The sequence below is a fragment of the Delphinus delphis genome, chromosome 14 (genome assembly GCF_949987515.2).
Source record: "Delphinus delphis chromosome 14, mDelDel1.2, whole genome shotgun sequence".
In the NCBI taxonomy this organism is placed as follows: domain Eukaryota; kingdom Metazoa; phylum Chordata; class Mammalia; order Artiodactyla; family Delphinidae; genus Delphinus; species Delphinus delphis.
The window spans coordinates 25,743,889-25,765,618 of NC_082696.1; the positions used below are offsets into that span (position 1 = coordinate 25,743,889).

Consider the following 21,730-nt stretch of genomic DNA (forward strand, 5'->3'; position numbering starts at 1 on the left):
CATGATACTCTTATCTGTTTTCTTGTATGTTACAATTTTCCACAGTGAGTTTAGAAATATTATAAATATTTCTTTAAATGCATGGTTCTAAAATCTGGCTGATGATCAGAATCTCCTGGGCAGCTTTAAAAAAAAAGAGAGAGATTCCAGGAGCTGCACAGTCCTTCGGCATCAATCTTCTCTAGGTACACTTGTATTGGGTGGAAGAACGGGCCGTTTATAATTTCCCAGGACTCTGGTGCCGCCGGTCCTCATGGCCATCACAGTCATAGGTCGCCTCTTCTAAGATCTGACCCAGAGGTCTTATACTCCTTCCTCCCCTCTGATTTCTTTCCTTCCTGTCTCTCTCTGCTCCGCCCCCTTGTCTTTTCTCTCTGTACTTAAGGCTGAGGGCAGGAAACTTCAGAGGAGCACAGGTAACAGGCACTGGCACATCTTGCCTACTTCCCTCTGGGCCTCCATGTCTTCCCTGTTAAACCAGATGCCTTACCCTTAACAGTAAGTTTTCTTAATACCTATGGGTGAGAGATGTACCCCCTGCCCAGGTGTTCCTTGAAATAAAGTTGTTTGGGAAGTGTGGTCTTAATATTGGGGCCTTTTTCTTTCATCGTTCGTAAACAGAAAACATCAACATTTGTTCTTAAATAATTTACTTTTTAATCTTGACTTCTGTGAAAAGTTACATTTAAATTTAGGAAAACTTGAAGAAAGCCAATAGAGAGTCAACAGTTTTCTATCAGAGACAACTAAATGTGCAAATTTCAAATGTCTTCTATAATAAGTATAAATAATCCCATTTATTCACATTAAGAATGAAAATATTGATACACAAAATATTAAAATAGCAACTTTCAAAGAACTAAATGAAAACACTGAAGTTTATGTGAAATCTTTAGAGAGACATTATAAAGAGATCTGCAAGGAAAAAGGCTTATGGTATCTCAAGGGGAAAACACATCACATAGGACAAGTAAAGACCATGGAGAGTTAGTTACAGATTGCCAAACTTTTCAGGTTCTAAGTCCAGACCCCCCCCCGCAAAAAAATAGCAGCCTTTACCTCTGGGGACAATGTGTTTCCCTTCCTTTTTTTTCTAGAACAAGTATGAGAGTAACACAAAACACACAGAGAAACTGCAGGCCAAGGACAGAAAGAAATTTCCTCGTACTCATGGTTACAAGGTTGTGCTGTCCCAATGCTAAGGTGGCCACGAGGTCACTGCCCTGCACCCCAGCACACAGCATTAACACAGCAAACAAAACCATCACCAAAGGCTCCAGATTTCCCCGTGACCTTCTCCAATCTCATCCCCGCTCCTTCCCAATCGTCTCTCTAAGGAGGTAGGATACGCAGAAGCATCTACACACTGTGGAGAATGGTTTCTCATCGGAGGGCTGGGAAGTGGCTCTGACCAAAGTTTCACGAGGAAGCGTGAGAGTTTAATGAATTTATTTGCGATGCGACTTCTTCTTTCCAAAATGTGTGGAAAAGGTCGACTCCCCTACTGCGGTAAGGAGTTTGCTGTGTCTATAACATGACCGAAAGCCAGTATGTTATCTCAAGAAGACAGTATAGCAATTTCTGCAGACCAGAAGGAACAGCTTCACTTAAATAACCTTAAAGTTTGCAATAAAATAAATAAAGTGATTACGCAGACACAAGACTCTGCTGGTGGAGTTCAGGCAGGCTGTGTCTACGAGTCGTGCGTGCCCCTACAACAACCAGAAAATAGGTTATTATTATCAGTCAGTCTTCTTACTTAAACTTCTAGGGCAGCAGCGCAACGTAACAAACAAAATTCCCTCATATGTAACATAAGGGGCCATTATATGTGTAACCAGGTGTACGCTCACCTCAGTTCAAGTTAAGCTTTAGAAGTAAAGACAGTGATAACCAAAAGAGTTACACATCTGCCCACTGAGAATATTCTGGGTCTTACAAGGTGCATATTGTAAAGAGCAGCTGGTGTGCTTTTCACCGTGGACTTGTTCAGTCCCAGCAGCCTCAGCGTCACAGTCTGTGGACGTTTTTGCCGTGTCCGTGGGAAAGGAACGAGGCAGGTAGGGCGAAACCGTGAACGACCGGCACTTTGAGCCTGCCCGTTATCCCTGAGCTTCCCGAGCTTCCGGCACAGGGCCTGTGGGCCTCAGCTCCCCATCTCGGAGAAATGCTGATGGAGGGCAGGGGGGCTGGCTCCGAGTTTCCCAGCCCGCCTGACCTGCGTCTTTTCCCTTTTCTCTAAAGATGAGGCAGCAGTCCTGGCACGCGTTCTGAGTCCATGAGGTTCCTGGCCGCCTGCTTGGAAGGAGAGGCGTGGGCTGGAGCCCACACAACCCGCAGCCAGTCACACGCTTTGCTCAGATTCCAGGCCGGTGACCGAGAGCTTCTTTCTTGCCCTGCTCAGAGACACCCTGGCCCACCGTGCAGGGCCGGACCCTCGGGTGGCACCGGGGCGCTGGGAGCACAGCGCCACGCGGGCTAAGGCTCCAGGTCCCTCCGGGCCGGGGCTGGCCCCCTGGGTCAGGTTAGCCGTACATCTGCTTGAACTGAAAGCACTCGTTGCAGTAGCCATTGCACTTGGCGTTGCCGAAGTGCTCACAGGCGGGGGCCCGGCAGCGCTGCGTGGGGGGCTCCTCAGGGACGGGCTCGGGCCGCCGGGCGCTGGCAGCCACGCGCTGGCCGAGGTGCTGGCACTCCATGCACAGCTCCTGGTTGCAGCAGGCCAGCATGTTCCTGCAGGTGGCCCGCGTGCACTTGGACCAGGAGGTGCTCTGGGTGGCTCGGGGCAAGTCTCTGTGCTGGCTCGCCCTCTGGGTGGAGAGAGCAGAGAGAACCACTGTCACATTCATTGTTCAGGGACCCACATCTCATCTCATCCGACGGTGTGGGTTCTACAAAGGGCTGGGTGTGGTGAAGGGCACCTGCCTGACCAAGCGGACGGCGGGCGGTCTGTGGACGGGAGCCTCCAAGGACCTTTCCTCCCCATCCCAAGAAAACAGATCTGGCCCCAGGGAGGCCCGGTGGAATCACCATCCCTAACACGGAGGCCGGCAAAGGCTGGCCCAGCTCGCTTCCGTCTGGATTAATACTAAGTTGCCCTCATTTAGACAGATCCCCTACCACCCTCCAACCAGCAGGAGAGGCGTCTATCCATGAATGTTTGCTTTTCTTATATGCCAGTAAGTGGAGGCACCTGGGACGTTCTGCCTTTTCCTTCTATCTCATAATAAGGGGATTACTTAAGAAAGTCGGCACTTCTGCTACAAATCCAAGAAGCCTCTGATCGCCATTTGGCTTTTCGGAGGCTTTAACGGGTTTTATTCCACGGCTGGTTTTATTTGCTTCTTAAAATGAACCTAAAGTAAACTTAGGCCATGAAAATCAATAGGAACTGCTGCGCTTCCAGCCCTGGGGGCCAGGCTGACTTTTCCCCTGGTTTTTCCCTGGAACTCAGCAGGGAGGAAAGCCTGCTTATCACTCTAGCAAGGAGGCGGGGCCCACAGGAGAGGGGGACGTCCCTCAAGATGTCTCACCAGCTGCTCTTCAGTCCTTTTCGCTTCATGAAATCTCTGGTTCTGAGCTTCGATGAAGCACTTCTGACAGTATCCTTCAAACACACTGCTTCCAAGGGCGCCGCATTCCCTGCCCAGGCAGGGGACAGTGTTCTGGAACCTGGAGGCCGTGGGGCTGGCTTTCCCTGAGGCAGGGACAAAATCTACAAGAGAGCAGAGGCTCATCAGTAACACGTACGGTTCACCAAGTGGACAGATGCTGACGTCAGGGAAAAACAGACAGGTTCCTAATACAGATTAGACCAGCTGCGCTCTACCTACGAGAGCAACCTTTCAGAAACCTAGCAAAATAACCAACAGAAATAATACTGTAATAAAAACATCTTTGACTTTACAGATCTCTCCCTTTGGAACAGCCCGCACTGGTCGGTCACAGGAACAGAACAAGCAGAGACATTAAGTGCCCATCCTTCTTTCAAATTTGAGATTTCAAAAACCACAAATGGACTCTTACGACGTCAGTGAAGGCCGCTCTCTTTCCAGCTACCACTCATCAGGTTCTGAATTTTCTCTAGTATGCCAGAGTTTCAAAAGAAGTCTCGTCTAAATTCTACCTTACAAACACTACACCACATGACCTTATAAAAACAAATCCTCTGAACTCTACCCACAGGGCTCTTGCGGGTTTTGGAACATGCTGTTCTGTGCTTTTGCTTCCAGGTGTGCCGGCAGAGCCACCGTGACTGTCCCCCCCACGCAAGGCACACTCAGCGCCACAGCCCTTTCTTGAAGGGGCTCCCTTCTTGAATTTCAGGGGCAAACTGCCTTCTACGAGGGGTTTTGAAACGGGTGAAACCCATCCTCTCACTCACGTTTATTTTCTCTGTACTCGATGAAACACAGCGTGCAGAAGCCTTTGTTCTCTGGAGTCCCAAAGTACATGCAGCCCGCTTTCCTGCACTTGCTTGTCCCCGTCCTGTCCCCTGGAGTCCGTGCGGCCGAGGAGCGGTGGCCAGAGGGAGCCTCGGGCCCGGCTCTGCGGCAGGCATGCGGAGAGAGGCTCTGCGCGAGCTGTGAGGGGTCAGACTTGGAGCGCTGGTGGCAGGAGAGGGGGCTGCTCGAGCTGAGGTTCGGGGTGGGCTCGGCTGTAGTCCTTTTAAAGCAAGCACTGCAGATCCCATTAAACGTCCTGGTGACGTCCTGGAGGCAGGCTCGGCACTTGCCGGGGTCGAGATGCTGCGCAGGGTCTGAGGGGTGGCCCGCGGGAAGCTGCCGGGCATTGTGGCATCGCTCGCAGAAGCCATTGTGCTGCACGTTGAGGGTGAAAGGGCAGCCGGGGCTCCTACACTTCATGGCCGTGGTCTCGCTGAACAGGAAGAGGCTGGGTGCTGTCGGAGGGGCTGAGTGGGGACCCCCGGCGGGCTCCTCGGGGCTCCAGGCCTCCCCCCGGGAGGCCCCGAGCACCAGGCGGGGCAGCGCCTCAGGGCCCGGCTTGGAGTTGGGCTTTGGGGCTTTGGTTTGTTTCTTGTGCCGCCTCTCCGAGCACTCGTGGCACAAAGGCTGGGTGTTCACGGACATGAAGAAAGGGCAGTTGGGCGTTTCGCATTTGATGTCCATGAGAGAAAGCTGGGGGACGGAAGGTTCCAAAGGATTCTGGGGGTGCGTGTCTCTCCGCCCCTGCTCATTGTTTTCCTGCCACTTCTTGTACTCGTGCTGGACAAGTTCAAAGTAATCATCTACCAGGTTTATTTCTTTGGGTAAGTTAGCTTCATCCAACCTAAAGACCAAAAGGAAAAGAAACATGAGACTACACACACACACACACACACACACACACAACTTTACACCACTAGATCATAGAGCAAACTTTTAAAATGTGGACTGTGGTAATAACTTCATAACCATTCACTGAAATGCAGCCTGTGATGAAGACTTTGCACCTCTAACGTAACACAGTCCAATACTGTTGAGAAGACGTCATTATTTTGAGAATCAGTCTTATTTAATTAATTTTGGCCCAGCCCAAATTATAGATAATTCTAAAGAAAGGGCTCCTCAGGGGTTGCTTCTACACTTAATTACCCTCTTCCTCTTTGAAAAAGTCACTTTTACTTTCTAACTTCTCAGAGACCAAATTTCTAGTGAAATGTTATTCAAGGTATTCATTTGGGATGAGCTTACTTTATAGTACAAACTACCTTGTAATGTGTTCTGTATTTTTCTTTATCAATTTACTTTATTACTTTTAAACATGCACCTGGTCTCTATTAGTGGTAACTGCCACGAGCAGTAACTAAGAGGCAGACACACCATCAGGCGTTACATACTGACTTCTGACTCTGTAATTTGTTCATCTCCACTTTGAGAAACCGATTCTCTTAGGCCTTCTCGGTCGTGTGCATTTCAAAGTTCTAGGAAATGGGCATCTCTTTATCATCAAGCCAGTGTTTAAAATTTTGATACCTGTACAACCTGTACTCTGGGTCTCTCCTCCCCGCCCCATGCGGCCAAGTCACGCGCCTGCCACATAAACACATTCTACAGCGCAGTCTGCGTCTGGTGTGTCTGCCTTACCCAGAAGCCAGGAGAATGAGTGTTTTGTCTCTAAGAATTTTCGCTTGCTAGTCTAGCACTAGGGCAATTAAAAAAAACAAAACAAAGCCCATCCTCGATGTGAACGCACTTTTTAAAGCCACAGGGCTGACACTCAGCAACCAGATATGCAGAAAAATCATTTTGGATAAATTACTTGTTCCCATTTGAAACCCAAGTTAGTGCTCCCTGAAGTGATGGTCTCTGACTCACACACAAGCCCCTAAACTTGTTTCACGCTGGAGGAAACCAGCTTCAAATAACTTTACTGTTGGTCTTTGGGGTAGCAGCAGCTTAAAGATGACAAGGCATAGAGCGAAAAACAAACTGCTTACTTTGCAGCGTTAATTATATGGGTGGTGCCGTGGTCCCAGCCTTGAACAGGGATTTCCATCACCATCAGGTACTCTTTCAGGAGCTTTTCCTTCATCTCATTCTCAGGATCTGTCAAAAAGTGAACTTTTAAGTCTTCGAATCTTCCTCTCTCTCTGTTAACAAGTGGAACAGCTCGGATTTCTGAGGGAAAAAAATAACACATCAGCAAAATATGATTCTACTAAATGAGATTATGTGTGAGGCCATATATATAACAACTACATTTTGAAAATGCAGAAAGGATACAATTACAGAGGGGAAAAGTATTATCTAGCCACAAAATCAAATGGGGAAACAAACTGTACTAAACTCTAATAAAAAACACACGGTTGGGACTTCCCTGGTGGTGCAGTGGATGAAAATCCGCCTGCCAATGCAGGGGACACGGGTTCGAGCCCTGGTCCGGGAAGATCTCCCATGCCGCGGAGCAACTAAGCCCGTGCGCCACAACTACTGAGCTTGCGCTCTAGAGCCTATGAGCCACAACTACTGAGCCCACGCACCTAGAGCCCGTGTTCCGCAACAAGAGAAGCCACTGCAATGAGAAGCCCGCGCACCGCAGCGAAGACCCAATGCGGCCAAAAATAAATAAAATTTAAAAAAACCAAAAAACCCCCACACGGTTTCCAGGACGCCCACAGCACATTAAGCAGCCTGGAGGCAGGAGGTCTTACTGGTCAAATCCCACACTCAGAACCAGATCGACCTGGGTTCGAGTCCTGACATCCATCTCTGTGACATCAGGTAAGTTATTTAACTTCTCTGAGCTTCAAGTGCCTCATCTGTACTATAAGGTTACTGCATCCACAGGGATGCCGTGAAGATGAAATGAAATAAAATAATGTACCAAAGCATTTGTAAAGTGCCTTATTAGTTCCTCATTAAGCTATTACAATAATACCTAACCTGCCAGACATTTGCCTGCCCCGTGCCAGGCACTGTATTACGGGGCTAATTAAGAAATGGTAGCAGTAATATACATTATCTCCTACTTGCCACTAACATGCTGAAAGTGCTTCCCAAACTATAGACAAAAAGTTGGGGGCGCATTACGATGACTGCTATTCCATCACTGTTGCTAAACAGCTGACAGAACACTGTATCTAAATAAAACTAATATACTTAAATGAGACTTTCAATAAGGAGCAAAAGAGCAAACCCTGATGTTCAGGAGGAACGGGGTGTACCAGTATCTACCAGCAAGTACAAACGTGAATAGATGCTTAGTTTTCTCACCAGGTCCACTGTCCTTCATGGTCACCAGGGGTACAAAGTGTTGGCTGTCGTAGCCGAGAATGATGGGGTATCTGTAGCATTCCTGGGCAGGCCAATGGAGAGGCAAGTAAATTCCGCCCACCTTCAAAGGAGCGAAATTGGAACCCGATTCCAAACTTCTCAACATTTTGTCTGTTTAAGGAAAGAGAAAGAAAAGATAAGGCCCTCCGTGGCTTTCATCAGATTCCATTTAACTATGGTCTCCTGTAACTTTGGTAGCATGGGTTTTCCTAAGAGGTAAAGCACTAAAGCTGAAAAGCACTTAAATACAGATAAGCCATCAGCAGGCATCTCACCTGAAATGACAATGATCGGCCTTCTGAGGATGTTGCAAAGGACGAATATGTGTATTTCTTCCAGTGAATTATACTGAAGTCCACTGCGGGCCACTGGTACGTCCGTGGATGCCATTTTGACAAGGCTGTCCCATTCATCAGTCCAGTTCTAAGGGGACAGAAAAGAAATCATTGAATGTACTCTGCACTAAAAAACAATTCTGGCTTCAGTCTATAATTTATCACTTGTATCCCTCGGCTTACTTTTACCCTTTCTTGAAATTATCCTTTAAACGATCACCCTTTTGTCCCCACTTTGGTTTTCTTCCCTTACTTTTTTCCACTACAAGGCAAACTCAGAAGTAGGGGAGGATGGGGACAGCACCTGCTTTCAAAAAAATCCCTGATGAGGCATAATGTCAACGCTCCTCATCCAAACGTGCACAAAAATCCCAAACTTGTGACTGAAAATGGGGAGGCGCCCGTCTGAATCTGATGGGCTGGCTCAGTAAAGCACGAGAAGGGCAATCAAACTGGAAAACAACGAAAACGCCACAGGGAAGCCCGAGATCAGAAAGATCATTCAAAAATGACTCCCCAGCTGGGAAGCTGCTGCCCTGGAGCCTCCCAGCAGTGACAAGAGCCTCAGGTCCATCCCACAGGAGGTTTCTGGTGTTTTCCATTGACTCTGCTTTGCCAGGTTCATGTGACCCGGCAAATCACATGCTCCTTGAGAGCAGGGACTGGCCGAAGGTACTGTTTTGCCACCATGGAGCTCTGTCAATAGATGCTAGATGAGGAAACACAACATACCCGGGTATCGTAGCAAAGCCCCGTTTCCACGAATTCCTGAGACTTCAGAGACTCCAGCTGCCAGCGGAATTTAAAGTTGCGGGTGTCCGTCTCCTTGAGGGTGCTGAAGAGCGCCTTCCTCAGGACCAAGTCTGTGTCCTGAACACCCCACATGTACTGGGAAGCAGCGTGCATGAGGCAGTTTCCGTCACCTGAGGACAGAAGGGAAGCCAATTCAGGCAACCTACATCTAAGGCCTAGCGGGGGTTTACAGAATAAACTAGCCTTACGGCTACCATGCGGGGACCCAATAGCGCTTGTGAGAAACGCCAGTGGTTTAATGTCTTAGTCGAAGGGCCAACTGGTAACATTTCACAAGGTGATGACAGCTTTAACGGAAAAAACACATATCATTCTTTTAACTCTCATTTTGAATGAATGACACTAACAGAGCCAAGGAATCAGGGAGTGAGAGCCAGGAGCCCTTGGTTCCAGCCTGGCTCTGCCCTAACTAGTTTAGGTGACCTTGGGGGGAAATTCCTTAACCTTCGAGTATTTTTCCTCTTTGGAAATGAGGACATTGGATTATGATCTCTGAAGTCCATTCCTTTCTAACATGCCTTGCTTTTCTGGCTAAGACGCTGGCACTATTGCTCTCTGACTCTGAGAGAGAACCCCCAGGGTAACATGCTCAAACCAGGAAGCTGGTCTGGCTCCATTTACTAGACAGGGACGGCCTGGCCATGACTCAGTGGTACATGACTTGACCATCCCACCACAGCCTTTGGGGCCTGGGAGCTTCCTCTCCTGGTCTGTAAAGTGGGAGTGAGAAGACTGAATTACCTACTGCCTGCCCACCCCACCCCCAGAAATGCCTTGTGTGAACCCGCCTGTTAGCAATTAGAGTCCTTTTTCAGAGTTTAAAGAGGGCCTCGATGTCTACATTTGAAAATAATTCAGTGTTTAGGGCTGGCACTTGAAGAATTTTGAGGCTTTTGAGAAAAAGATAGGTCTAATCTTATTCTATCAACTTTGCTGCTTTTATAGGTTAAAATCCACAATTCATGAGACTGCATTGCTTTTTGAACTCCAAAGAATAAACATTTTGGAGGTCTGTTTAATATTTAAAAAGTTAACTCCTTAGTCTCTTTTGGGAAGTGCATAATTGTTTTTATAAAGAAAAGTTCAATCGTGTTCTTACATTGTTCTACGGGGCAATAAAGCCATTTGAAATTTTATCAAGTCTTAATTATAGTCAACTGTAAACAAAAACAACAACCACCTCTCAAAAATGTATCCACAGCCAGTATCCGTTCAATTTACACACTTAGAAAAACTAGCTAAATAAACATTCAAAGCAATGAACCAAAAAGATCGCTCAAGGCTTGTGTCTTGGCAGAAATGTAGCAACAACTGCATTCTGTTGAAATTTCCCCTTTGCAAAATCTAGAGCAAAGATAAGGCTTTTTTTCTTCTTGTGCTTACTTTCAGTTCTTTATTGAGATGCACCAGCATAAAATTCCCTAAGTAACATCTGGAATTCCCCAGCGCTAAGTTATTTGACTAGCAATTGAGCAACAGCTATTGTACTTTTTGTTCTGGTGTGTAGACATTTAAAGTGCGAAGTGCACCCTGGACTTTCCAAGTGGGTGTGGTCAGGGTGAGCTGGAATAGGGCTACTCATTATACAAGTGAAATCGCTGCAGCCAATAGACGTTGGAATTTTTCACATGAAGTTTCAATTTTATGCCACCTACTCCCTTCCTCATTCACCACAGTCTCATAACCTCAAATGCAAACTTGTGAATCACCCCCTCCCCAAACAGACCATTGACTTTGTAGAGCCCTCCTATAGGGGGAAGGCTTAAAAAAAAGTGCTAATAAAATCAGAGAGGAAAAGTCATTTGTTTCCTTCCTTCCCCTAAATATCTTTTCTTCCTTTTCCAGAATTTTAAGGAATTTTTTTTCAAGTGGTGAAATAAAAGGATTCTGAGCCTAAAAATCCTTACTTCTCAGAAAATGATATCAGAATGCACTTGCTTTTGTAGTTTTGTTTGTAGCGTGAATCCTTGATTTAAATGACCTATCTTTGCAAAACCAGTATTTACTTTTTATATTCAATTTTTTCTCTTAAGGAACCAGAGCAAGTTAACCCTAAAATCTCAGTTTAGTTCATGATAATATGGTTTTTCTCTTTCCACCACATTTCTAATTTGGCAGAATCTCTTCTTTCCAACTTTCCCACGTCTTTTTGTAACCAAATGGGAGAGAGTTAAAACCACAAACTGTCAGGAACATAAACCCCTTGATGATGACTTCACATAATTAACTACTTCTAAGCATCACTTGACTTAATGCCAAGAACAACATAAATACTACATAGCCCCAGTTTTCTTTCTATGTTTCTAAGAATCTATGCTTCAAAAATAAAAGCAAGATGTTAAGGTGATGCTAACTCCCAGAACCAAAGGAAAAAAACATGCCCCTCAATCGTGCCAAGTTACCCAAGTCAAAAATGGCCAAAGTGAATGTACCAATTTATTTAAGTTGATGTTCTTATCATCTCACTGTCAACAAGGATGTACTAATTTTGCCCTTCGACATATTATTTTGATCGGGATGGTTTACGATTGTCACTGATCTAAGGCCAGGAGCCTTTTGAGAAAAAGGCCTTACTTAATATAAGCAGCCTACTTGCTTCTTGTAATGATTCGCTACATTTATAAAGTAGAATTTTGTACCTGCATGAAACAGTATGCTCGAATGTTTCTGTGATGTGCATACTCTTGCTTAAAGGAAATAAACAAAAGACAAAACAGTAAAGCTTAGAACAGGAAACACCTACTAGTCATAAACGGCCATTGGGTAGACAGTCACAGACAGCAAGAAATGCAGTACAGTACTAGGAATCCCCAAAAAAACATGAAGTAGAGGTCTAAAACCTGCACTAAAAATCTCAGGTATCTTTCTAGTTCGTATCATGGGACTGTGGGCAACAGAACCCAGGTAAGGGAGGAGCTGACAACAGTCACTGGTTAACCCATAAAATGTGTCACTGATTCAAGAAGTGTAAGGCCATCATCACAAGCATTTTCTAATGACAGTGGGAAACGCCACCAGTTTTCACACAATGCTTTCCTTTTGAACTTAAAGCCTTTTGATATTTCCATTACTGGCTAGGGAAGGGTATTTCACAGATGATTAAACAGTTGCAAGAATTACATACAGAAGTCATACATACATACCATACACATATACTTAATAGGTGCATGGTGTCTAGAAATGCATTCTTAAAGCCTCAGTGCGCTCTGCTGTCTAACATACACTAGAAAATATCCTTAATTAAAATATTCACAAAACAAGCTTGCTTTCGTTACGTGCCCCTTATAGAATCTCTATACTAAGGTACCTGCGGCCTTAAGAGATTCGATTTGGACTGGTGCTATTACCTTCTAATAAATGGGCACCCAGCCCGGTGGGAGCTACCCCTGCCCCCAGACAAAAGCAGGTCTTACCATTTGTTTTCAGCGCCACAAGCTTCCTGACTTCTCGGCACCAGTTGAGCTTCTTCTGGCTTTCCAGGGAGGCCTGGATGTTTCTGTCGATGAGAGCATTGTGGATGATCTCCCGAAACTGTGGACAAAACTGGCAAGTCCTGAACATTTCCAGCGTGTACCGGTGCATGGATTTAAAATGGTGAATGATTCCATTGGTAGGTTTAAAAATATCTTCTGGAGTTCTCTCTCTTATCTTCACAGCTTTCCGCATATTGCTCAAATACAAAGCCAGAGGAAGGAGTTGCTCACCCATGGTGCTCTCCAACACCTGAAGAGGAGGGAAAGAAAACCCCATGCCGTTAGCTCAGCTTTGATATGACTCCTATATACCTGCCTGCAGGAAACCCCAGTGTTTGATCTTGTCATTACCCTAAGCGGTAGGCAAAAGATCTTAGTCACCTCTACTCCCAGGATACTAGCTGGCCCCAAAGATGAACTCACACCGGACTGTTTTAAGTTACATCACTTTTAAAGATTAGTCTAAACAAGAGAAGGAAGGCGGGGAGTGGGCAACGAGGAGGAGGGGAATAACCCATGTTTTCAGTAACATCTGTCAGGGAGCCATGCCTGTCTGTCAGCAACAGGTATGGTGCCTCGTAACCGACTGAAAATCCCACTCCATCCTGATGCTGCTCTGGGGCAGCCACTGGATTTGAGGCGCCCTGAATGCCAGTTACAGGCACAATGTAGTCCTGACAAGTCTGGCTCCTTTCCTAACAGCACCACCAAGCAACCCTCGCTCTTAGGCAAAGTCTTGATTTACCTCTTTCAAGCACTCCCTCCCTATACTGGAAAGACAATAAATATTTTGCGAAAAATCCTGCAATTTTATGCTGCCACCTAGTCTGTTGATTGGATTCTTCTCTTTAGTCCCCAAAAGAAATATTTATAAAGCGTATACTTGTAAAATGTATTGTAATATACAAAGAGTTAAACTGAATGTTTTATAACCAACAAAAAAGCTTATTCCCAGCAAGATGTTTTGCAATTTTAAGAGCAAACAGTCAGCGGTCTTTCAGAACCTCTCCACTGAACTTAACAACATCAGAATAAAAAATAGAATAATGATAACAATAACGATAATAGAATAATAAATTCTATACTTCCAAGAGCAGCTATTAGAAGTACAGAATTATATTCTATATAATTACAGAATTAACTGTATTACTTCAACTCAACCGTTAACCAAATTTTATTATCGTCCTCCAGGTACCAACACTCAGATGGATTTTGCACCCTGTCTTCACCCTGAAATCTTCAAGCATAATCGACTGGTGGAAAGAAATAAAAGTCTGGAAGCAGACAAGGAAAGAAGTTTCAGCCAGAGGGACCACTCAGGACAAATGAAAGAGGAGGGGGGCAAACCCCAGCATCTCCAACCCATGCCAACAGCATGGAATGATGGAATGATGTAACGTGGGATCTTTACAGAGCAGAGCTTTGTGGAGAGCCAGCTCACATTCATTGGCCCTTAGTAGGGTGCCTTGCCATCCATCCTAATTTCCAAGATGAAGACAAAGACATTTTCAGAGCACGAAGAGAGCCCCTAGGAAGTTTCACTGCATTTGTTAATCCCACTCTTGTGTCATACTCTTTACCGGGGCAAGCCTCTAGCTGAGAAAGAAGTTAAACCAATGTAAGAGGGAGAAGAAACCTAGATTACAGAGAAGCCAGTCCTGGTGGGTCTCAGCTCTCTCAAAGTCATTGATAAAATGGTCTAAATTCTCACGGGCCGCTACAAGACTCTGAGGTTGCTTCTGAGGAGTCTTCTCGTGGTGAATTTAGCTCAGGATTCCTTATCTGATAGCTGGATGATGCCTGGAAGAAGTCATTCTCTGGGTCAAATGGTAATCTCTGCTTTGATGTCAGATATTCCTTGCAGGTGGCTTTGGGCAAAATCATGGCAGGACCACAGACACAACGAAGGGATAAAAAGATCACACACACATCCCCTTGGTGGCATGCAAATGCCTCTTTCACGATGTCATTCATTTGTCCATCCGTCACTCAACAAGCACTGCCTGACCACACACTTCTACTGCCTGACCATCAGCTTGATGCTGAGGCTAAAGATAAAGACAACCTCATTCCCCGGCTTGAAATCGCATGACCACCTTAGTCTCCATCTACAGCAACTGCAGGACTGGTCCTGCTCAGGTAGGTCCCACACCATCCAGGGGCAGGGCTTTGCTGAGAAGCCCGGTCTTCCAACACCCGCCCCTTGCTAATCTCAGAACACCACTCCTGTGGTTGCAGAGTGCCTGCTGCCCTCACAAGGAAACAGACAGGCAAGAGGAAGATTTCTAACAAGCTAGTTGTAGCCTCTTTTTTGCTTTTTTGACTCTTCTTTTATCTTCTTCTTCACCTAAGATCTTTCAGCAAAGTTCTCAAATAGTGAGAGCTGGAACCATAAGCAAGACATGCAAATGTCAATATTTGATAGTCCGGTGTCACTTCACTCATAGGTTCAGCCTCGCACGGCCTGCAGAATTGCCTCCTTAAAAGAAATCAAAACCCACTGCCCAACTGCCTAGGACTTGGACTTCTCCATACTTAAGATTAAAGAATAATCTGACCTGTGATAAAGAATTTCTGACCTATGATTGCAATGTCCTTATATGCAAAGACATACAATATTACCCGTAACATTTCTTTCATGTTTGTTACCTCACTGGCTTTTTATCAACAAATATCGACTTTTTAGAAAGTACCCCTCCAAAAATTCAAAAATTGTACAAAGAATTGGAAAAAAAAATAAAGAAGCACTTTAGACCACCAAGACTGAAGCAGTAACTGGCTGTTTAATACTCTGGGACATTAGGGCTGTGGTCCAGAAGACCCTATAACACTGGTTCTCTCAGAAGGCTGCCCTGAGATACTTGACCAGAGCAGCTTTCCAAGGAAAGAAGATCAGAGGCAGGGAGAACTGAAAACAAAGCGGTCTCAACAAGTTCTGAGCTCCTTCCTTACTTAATACCACGGCTTTCCTGAAGGGCCAGGTGGCAGGATGTGGGACGACCCCGACTGACAAAGACAGTCTGACTGGGGGATAGGGGTCTGCAGATGCTCTAAGCTGGAGCCCCCAAAGGCAGGCCGACCACCCACTGCTACACGCATACTTCTCTGACACTGCTTAACTCTCAGTGTCTGCAAGCCGTCCCCGGGAAGTTGAGCTGACCTGGCTCCCCGCCCCCTGGGTTTTGCTGCCCCTGAGACATGCCACACCTTCGGGCTGGTGCTACAACAATCTGGAAAGAGGCCACAGCAGTTTGCAAGGGCTACGTAGCCGTAAGCATGCAGAGCTTGATTCCAAAAAAAACAAGCCAAAGAGCAAAGCACCAATGACCACCCGCGACCAAGCGGCCCCGGGGGCGACTCTCCCCGCAGGCAGCTGCCTTTCAAATTCTCTGCATTATCTGCAAGAAACAGCTGGCTGGATCTTGAATCCCGGCTGTCACCCTAACATCTGGCGCGGCCCCCTCAACTCTCAGCAGTTCAGAACCTACAACGGGTACAAACGGCCAACAAACTCCCCTCTGGAACCGCTGCAAAACCAAGGCCAGGTCGACGGAGCCAGCCCGCGGGTCGCTGCCAAACTCGCACCCGCAGCCCTTGCCCGGGGGAGACGGCACAGGGACACGGGGGTTACCTCTTCGGGACACGCGATCCTCTGCAGAAACTCCAAGTCCAGGTCAGGACAGGCGTGCGCCGCCGGCTGGGGTCACGGTCGGGGTCGGGGCCAGGTGGAGGCGGCGCCCCATGGACGCCCTGCTCGGGGTTAGTTCGCGGGCCGGTCCGGGGGTGCGGATCTCTGCTGCCGCCGCCGCTGCCGCCGCAGTTTCCCCGACGGCCGCTCTTGCCGCTCCGCCCCCGCGGCCCCTAGCTCGCTGCACTTGGCCGCCGCCAAGGCTGCAGACTGCCAGTTCTCTTTTTTCCCTTTCTGTTTTACCGCCCGCGGACAGCCGGGGATTTCCATCCAGGGACTTTCCAGGCACGTGACGCGGGCCGGGCGCCCGAAGCCGGTGGTCTCCTGCCGCTAGGGGGCGCAGGAGACGCGGGAGGCCCGATGCGCTCCGCCCCGCCCCGTCCCCGCCCCGCCCCGCCTCGCCAGACGCCCGAGAAACTCCTGCGCCCCGCCCCGGGGTGTCCCCGCTTGAGTCACCTGGGCATTTCGGAAGCTGGACTCAACGTCACATCCATGTGGAAATCGCAGTGATGGGAACTGGAAATGAAATAGGTTCTTTTTCTCAGCCGTTTTTCTGCAGAAAATCATCAACTGTGGAGAACAAGAAGGGAAATCATAAAGAAAGAAAACCCTAAAAACCACCACAGGCCTCCGCTGGATTTGCAAAGCTTGGACTGCGCACGTGATGAGCTCGTAGGGGAGCGCCCAACTCTGGGCCCCCGGGGGGATTTCGAGAAAAATATGCAGTCACAGCCCTTGGTCCCCGTCCGCAGCATTCGTGCCGGCCCCGGACCCCAGGCTGGTGAGATGCCGTTTCGAAGTGACGTCAGATCTCGTGGCCCTGCAGCCTCGAAATTCGCAGGGGCAAAGCCAGTCTTAGATAAAATTAGGAATCAGATAAAATTAGGAATCAGAACCACTATCAACCGCGGGCTTCACTTGACTGATTTTCCATCTCCATTTCTGCGTACCAGGGCCCTGGGGGGCCTCCCATTGAGGTAGCATTTCAGTTGAGAAATCACTTCTAGTCCCTTACTGTCCTTGCCACGTCCCCCTAAGATCTTATTAGGAGTCTTTTTAGAGGTCCTGATGACAGTTCACCCCAAGATGCCAATGGCTGATAATACTTATTACCCTCCCCCCCCACACCCCCTTATTAAATAGCATTCTAAGGGCAGTGTCTTCACCTAGAGGGTGTCCTGTAGAAATAGGTGTCAGCCACCTTGGCTCTGCAGGAACGTGAGTTGTGGAGAGGGGGCTCTAGGTCCTTTTGCTGTCTTGGTCTCCCCCTTGGCTCGGCTTATTTTCTAGAATGACTAGAACCAGACTGAAGTATTCTGTACCACTGCCCCCTTGTAGGCTTAGGTATACTTGTCAGGCCGTATATCTCAAGTTTTGAATTATAAAAATATACTCCTCTCTCCAGTAAGAACCTGCAGAGCCTGGGCTGGAGGCTGCGTGGAGTGCGGCACTTTTCCGGTGGCACTTAGAAGAGAGAGTCAGTAGTGACCAAGGCCCCAGGGCTGGTGCTGGTCATGTGAAACCAGGGGCTGCAGTTTCTTCCAACTCCAAACCCCCTGGTATTTGTCGTCCTCTCATTCACAAATGTTTTCAGCTGCCAACACTCAAACAATTGATAGTCAAGCTAGTAATATGATAATGGTAACGGTGATGACGATGCTTAGGAAGTCCTTACTATATGCCAGGCTGTAGGCTAAGTGTTTGCAGTGCATTCTGCCATTGAAGTCTCACAACCCCACTTTGCAGATGAAGAAGCTGAAGTATAAGAAGCTTACTCCATTTGCCCAAAGTCTACACAATCAGTGGCAGAGCCGTGACTGGCGCTGGGCCTGCCTTACTCCAAAGCCCACACTGTGAGGTCCTCTCAGAAAATACTCACTCTCAGAAAAGATCCTACAAAATTTAAAGTCTCAGGGCCTCTGTTTGTACCCTGGCCACAGCCTCATAAACTTACAGCACTCACTTAACCAGACGTGGACCCTGGGCAGGGGCAGGATATGGTCTTGGGACCCAGACGGGCCTTGGTGTCATCCTCAGGAAACTTTCTGAGCTAGTGGAGATGGTAAAAGATGATGTATGCAAAAGAACATCCTCAATCCTCAGACCACTCTCCCTTTGTGCTCCTTTGGAAACAGAATTTGCCTGCTCTTATGCCTCACGGTCTGGCTCTGGCCCCTCAACTCCTCCTGTAGCTTCCATTGCCCCTTTTCTGGTTTACATCTGCTCCCCGGTTTCATGAGTTTGGAATGCAATAACAGGCATAACAAGCCTGAAAGACCACACTCATATCTGCCACTTCTAGTTGTCCTGAGATCGCTGCTATACCATCTTGCCTGCTAGGATTTGTGACAAGGTAATGGCAGTCAGAGGCAGGAGTGGTCTGTAACCCTCAGTTTAGCTCTACCCCCATTTCCATAGTTCTGCCACTGGAATGATGGTCTCTGTGAGGAGGCATTCTTAGCCCTGCCCTTCTCTAGTTTTTACTGTTCTTTCTGTCTTCTAAGTCAGAGCTCTGGCTGTGCACTTTTCCTTTTCTAATACTTAACACATGGGCGAGACCCATAAGAATTTTCCTGGTAAATCAGAAAGAAAGAGTGGAAGAGGAAGGGAGAGTATAGGAGGAGAAACTCCTTATCAGAAAGGGGATATAAAATTTGGGGAAATCTGTGGAATGAATTGAAACCAGAGAGATATAAAAGCTTTGCAAGGGACTTTAATTTCTGCAATAGACCTTATCAAGGTGAACAGAACTCTGCAAAGAGAAAGGAATATTTATAAACATTGTGTGGGGCTTCCCTGGTGGCGCAGTGGTTGGGAGTCCGCCTGCTAATGCAGGGGACACGGGTTCGTGCCCCGGTCTGGGAGGATCCCACGTGCCGTGGAGCGGCTGGGACCGTGAGCCGTGGCCGCTGGGCCTGCATGTCCGGAGCCTGTGCTCCGCAGCGGGAGAGGCCGCGGCAGTGAGAGGCCCGCGTACCACACACACACAAAAAAAACAACATTGTGTGGACACATAGGAGAGGAGAAAAAAAAATGTCTCCCTATAAGAGAGAAGAGGAATCCTGGTTATGTGGAGTGTTTTGGTGAGTTCCCAAGTTATGTGTCATTTTCATTGTGGTGCCAATATTCACATGTCGTGAACTTCATACAATGAGCACACATGACCTCTTGGAGTTAGTCCGTGGGACTGTGACTGTGGCCTGTGTGCCCGTAGCACATAATGAAAAAGATGTGCATCCCGAGATAGTGGGGTTGGAGTGGGGGGGGGCGGTGGGGAAGGGGGCAGGAGAAACCTGATTAAAGAGAGGCAGATGTGACAATTGGGAAGAAGACCCGTATCTGGCTCACCTCAAAACTCAGTCCATGAGTCTTTCTTAAGAAGCAGCCACAGTGTATTTCTGAAAGTGTATGGAATTCCATGGCATGGCAATCATGGGTTAAACTAAAATCGAACATTTTGTGTCTGTGGTACAATTGTTCCCCTTTTCCTGGCATTGTTCTCTGTTGAAAAGGGAAATCCATATTAAACGTATTTTGAAATAGCCTTATGTAAGTACGGCAGTTTAGTTATTACAGGGTAGCTTTAAATCCTGCTTCAAATTTTAATAACCCAGGGCTGGGTTTTGAGGTTATTGAAGTGTGATGTTTGCACTTTCAAGGCTGTTATCGGGGCTAGTTTTGAGAAGACAATAGGAGTTCTTTGTGGGCTATAACTCCAAGGAGAACTGGATAATAATGTCACAGGTTTCATCACCCTATGGATGCCAAATTTTCCTGAAATGCTACTTCTTATCTAGGGACCTCAGATCCTCTACAGGGATCATCTGGGGTGAATGGAGAAACCAAGACCCACTACAGGGAAGGGACTTAACTGAGGTAACCCAGTGAGTCACTAGTAACAGGAACAAAGACCCTCCACTAGAAGGGAGGGAGTTGCTTTAGTGCCAAGTACAACCCCTCTTTATCCTACTTTGCCTGAAAGCATGGGGTACTGAAATCTGAAACTTGTCAGAAAATTCATTCCCCAATGAATTCTGGTTTAACTTTCTGTCAACACTTGGCTGAAACACTTGGCAAAGTAATTTTATTTTACATTATGAATGTAAATATTCAATTCTTGGTTTCATTTCCATTTCTCTGGAGGCTTCTATTAATGACCCAGTATGAATGATGGCCGAAAGATCTAAACTGGCTTTTATTAGGAACCAGCTGGTGTGCGGGGTTGGGTTTAATAGTAAGCTGGATGTTAACTGAAATAAATTAGCTCCTGTTGTTTGGAATAGTGCAAGCCCTTGTGAAAATTTGCCTTTGATGCGCTGCCTTTTCCTTCATTTGTCTCTCAATTCCCTTCGTCCAGTTTGGGGTGCCCATATCCTGCTTCCTTGTCACCCCTGCCTTCTCTCCTCACCTACTCCCCATCAGCATAAAAAAGGATTTTGGCGTTCATTCTCTCCCAGGGGCCTGTTTTCTGGGACTGGCTAATCTAATAAGGTAATTTGTGTCCATTTCAAAAACAGATTGCAACGTGTTACTGTGTTATATTTCTTGAGAAACATTCCTATTGACACCAGAACTTCCCAGAGCTTAAAGGTGGAAATGCCAAGCGCCTGAGCAGGCTGGAGGAGAAGCAGCTGTATTTCCATGATTCTGAAAATCCATAGCTGCAAGGCATACCCTGGATTTGATATCAACACGGCGGGTGGGGCAAACAACCTCATCCTATTAAATGTACCCATGTTCTTTCTTTTACTCACTGATTATAGCCTACATTTATTGATGTAATTACATTCCCCCTTCTTCTTCCCTGTGTAAAGGAGGAAAAACTTTAGCTCTACACTCCTAGGTTCCATAGCTGGGTGTATGAACTGAAAATAAACTGAAAATAGGCAGATTAACAGGAGAAAAGGTCTACAAATTTATTAATTTTTAATATTATGTGCATGGGGCATCGCAGGAAAAAAGTGTATGTGCCTGAGATGAACCAGCCAGACATTTTCTTCTTTCTTACTTATTTTTTTTTAAATTTTATTTATTTATGGCTGTGTTGGGTCTTCCTCGCTGCGCGCGGGCTTTCTCCAGTCGTGGCGAGCTGGGGCTAACTCTTTGTTGCCACGGCATGTGGGATCTTCCCGGACCAGGGCTCGAACCCTCGTCCCCTGCATTGGCAGGTGGATTCTTAACCACCGCACCACCAGGGAAGTCCCCTCTTCTTTCTTATTAGAATGAGTAAACACCAGCAGGGCAGAGGAGCAAGGACCCTCTGCCGGGTGTGCTCATCGCGCATGTTTATGCATGTGTATTATTCTCTTGATTATAGGGAAGTTGACTAGTCTCCCAAATGAATGTTTAGGTGTTTTAAAATGTTTATTCATGCACTTTAGTTTTAAAAATCCATTTGTAAATCAGTTTATCGTATGCAAAAATATTAACCTTTTGTTTGTTTTATGTTACTGAAAAAAGCACTCTTGTTTTCCGAACTGCGTCTGTTGTCATAAAGTCTTAAGACGTTAGCTTTAATTGGTTTCTAGTTTTCATTATAGAAGATTTAGAAACCTAGAAGGAAATTTTACAATTGCCATATTTTTAATATATGCTTTGGAGGCTGCCTGTGTTTTCCACATTGAAATAAATCTGCTGAATCTGTCT

General features: G+C 46.7%; 1 protein-coding gene across 3 annotated transcripts; it reads right to left on the reverse strand.

Moving 5' to 3' along the window:
* Nucleotides 1-643: 643 nt before the first annotated feature.
* TNFAIP3 (TNF alpha induced protein 3) lies at nucleotides 644-19,314 on the reverse strand. 3 transcript variants are annotated; one of them, XM_060029901.1, is made up of 9 exons: nucleotides 16,028-19,314; nucleotides 12,337-12,646; nucleotides 8,843-9,033; nucleotides 8,051-8,198; nucleotides 7,716-7,886; nucleotides 6,440-6,620; nucleotides 4,385-5,289; nucleotides 3,534-3,715; nucleotides 644-2,810 (listed from the first exon to the last, which is right to left on the reverse strand). In XM_060029901.1, the coding sequence occupies exons 2-9, from the start codon at nucleotides 12,629-12,631 to the stop codon at nucleotides 2,526-2,528; spliced, it is 2,358 nt and encodes a 785-aa protein (XP_059885884.1). In that variant the 5' UTR covers nucleotides 12,632-12,646; nucleotides 16,028-19,314; the 3' UTR covers nucleotides 644-2,525. The 3 variants fall into 3 exon arrangements, with proteins under 3 accessions (XP_059885884.1, XP_059885885.1, XP_059885886.1); XM_060029902.1 differs by lacking the exon at nucleotides 16,028-19,314 and adding an exon at nucleotides 12,748-13,346; XM_060029903.1 differs by lacking the exon at nucleotides 16,028-19,314 and adding an exon at nucleotides 12,778-12,792.
* Between the last annotated feature and the right edge of the window lie 2,416 nt (nucleotides 19,315-21,730).

Bases quoted from the DNA above. Each gene is read 5' to 3' on its own strand.
- TNFAIP3 (XM_060029901.1), bottom strand. From the start codon at position 12,631: ATGGGTGAGCAACTCCTTCCTCTGGCTTTGTATTTGAGCAATATGCGG. The intron at 8,199-8,842 runs GTATGTTGTGTT...CTGTCCCCTTAG, and splicing joins GGCTTTGCTACGATACCCGG to AACTGGACTGATGAATGGGA. The intron at 3,716-4,384 runs GTGAGTGAGAGG...GCTCTCTTGTAG, and splicing joins CGAGTACAGAGAAAATAAAC to ATTTTGTCCCTGCCTCAGGG.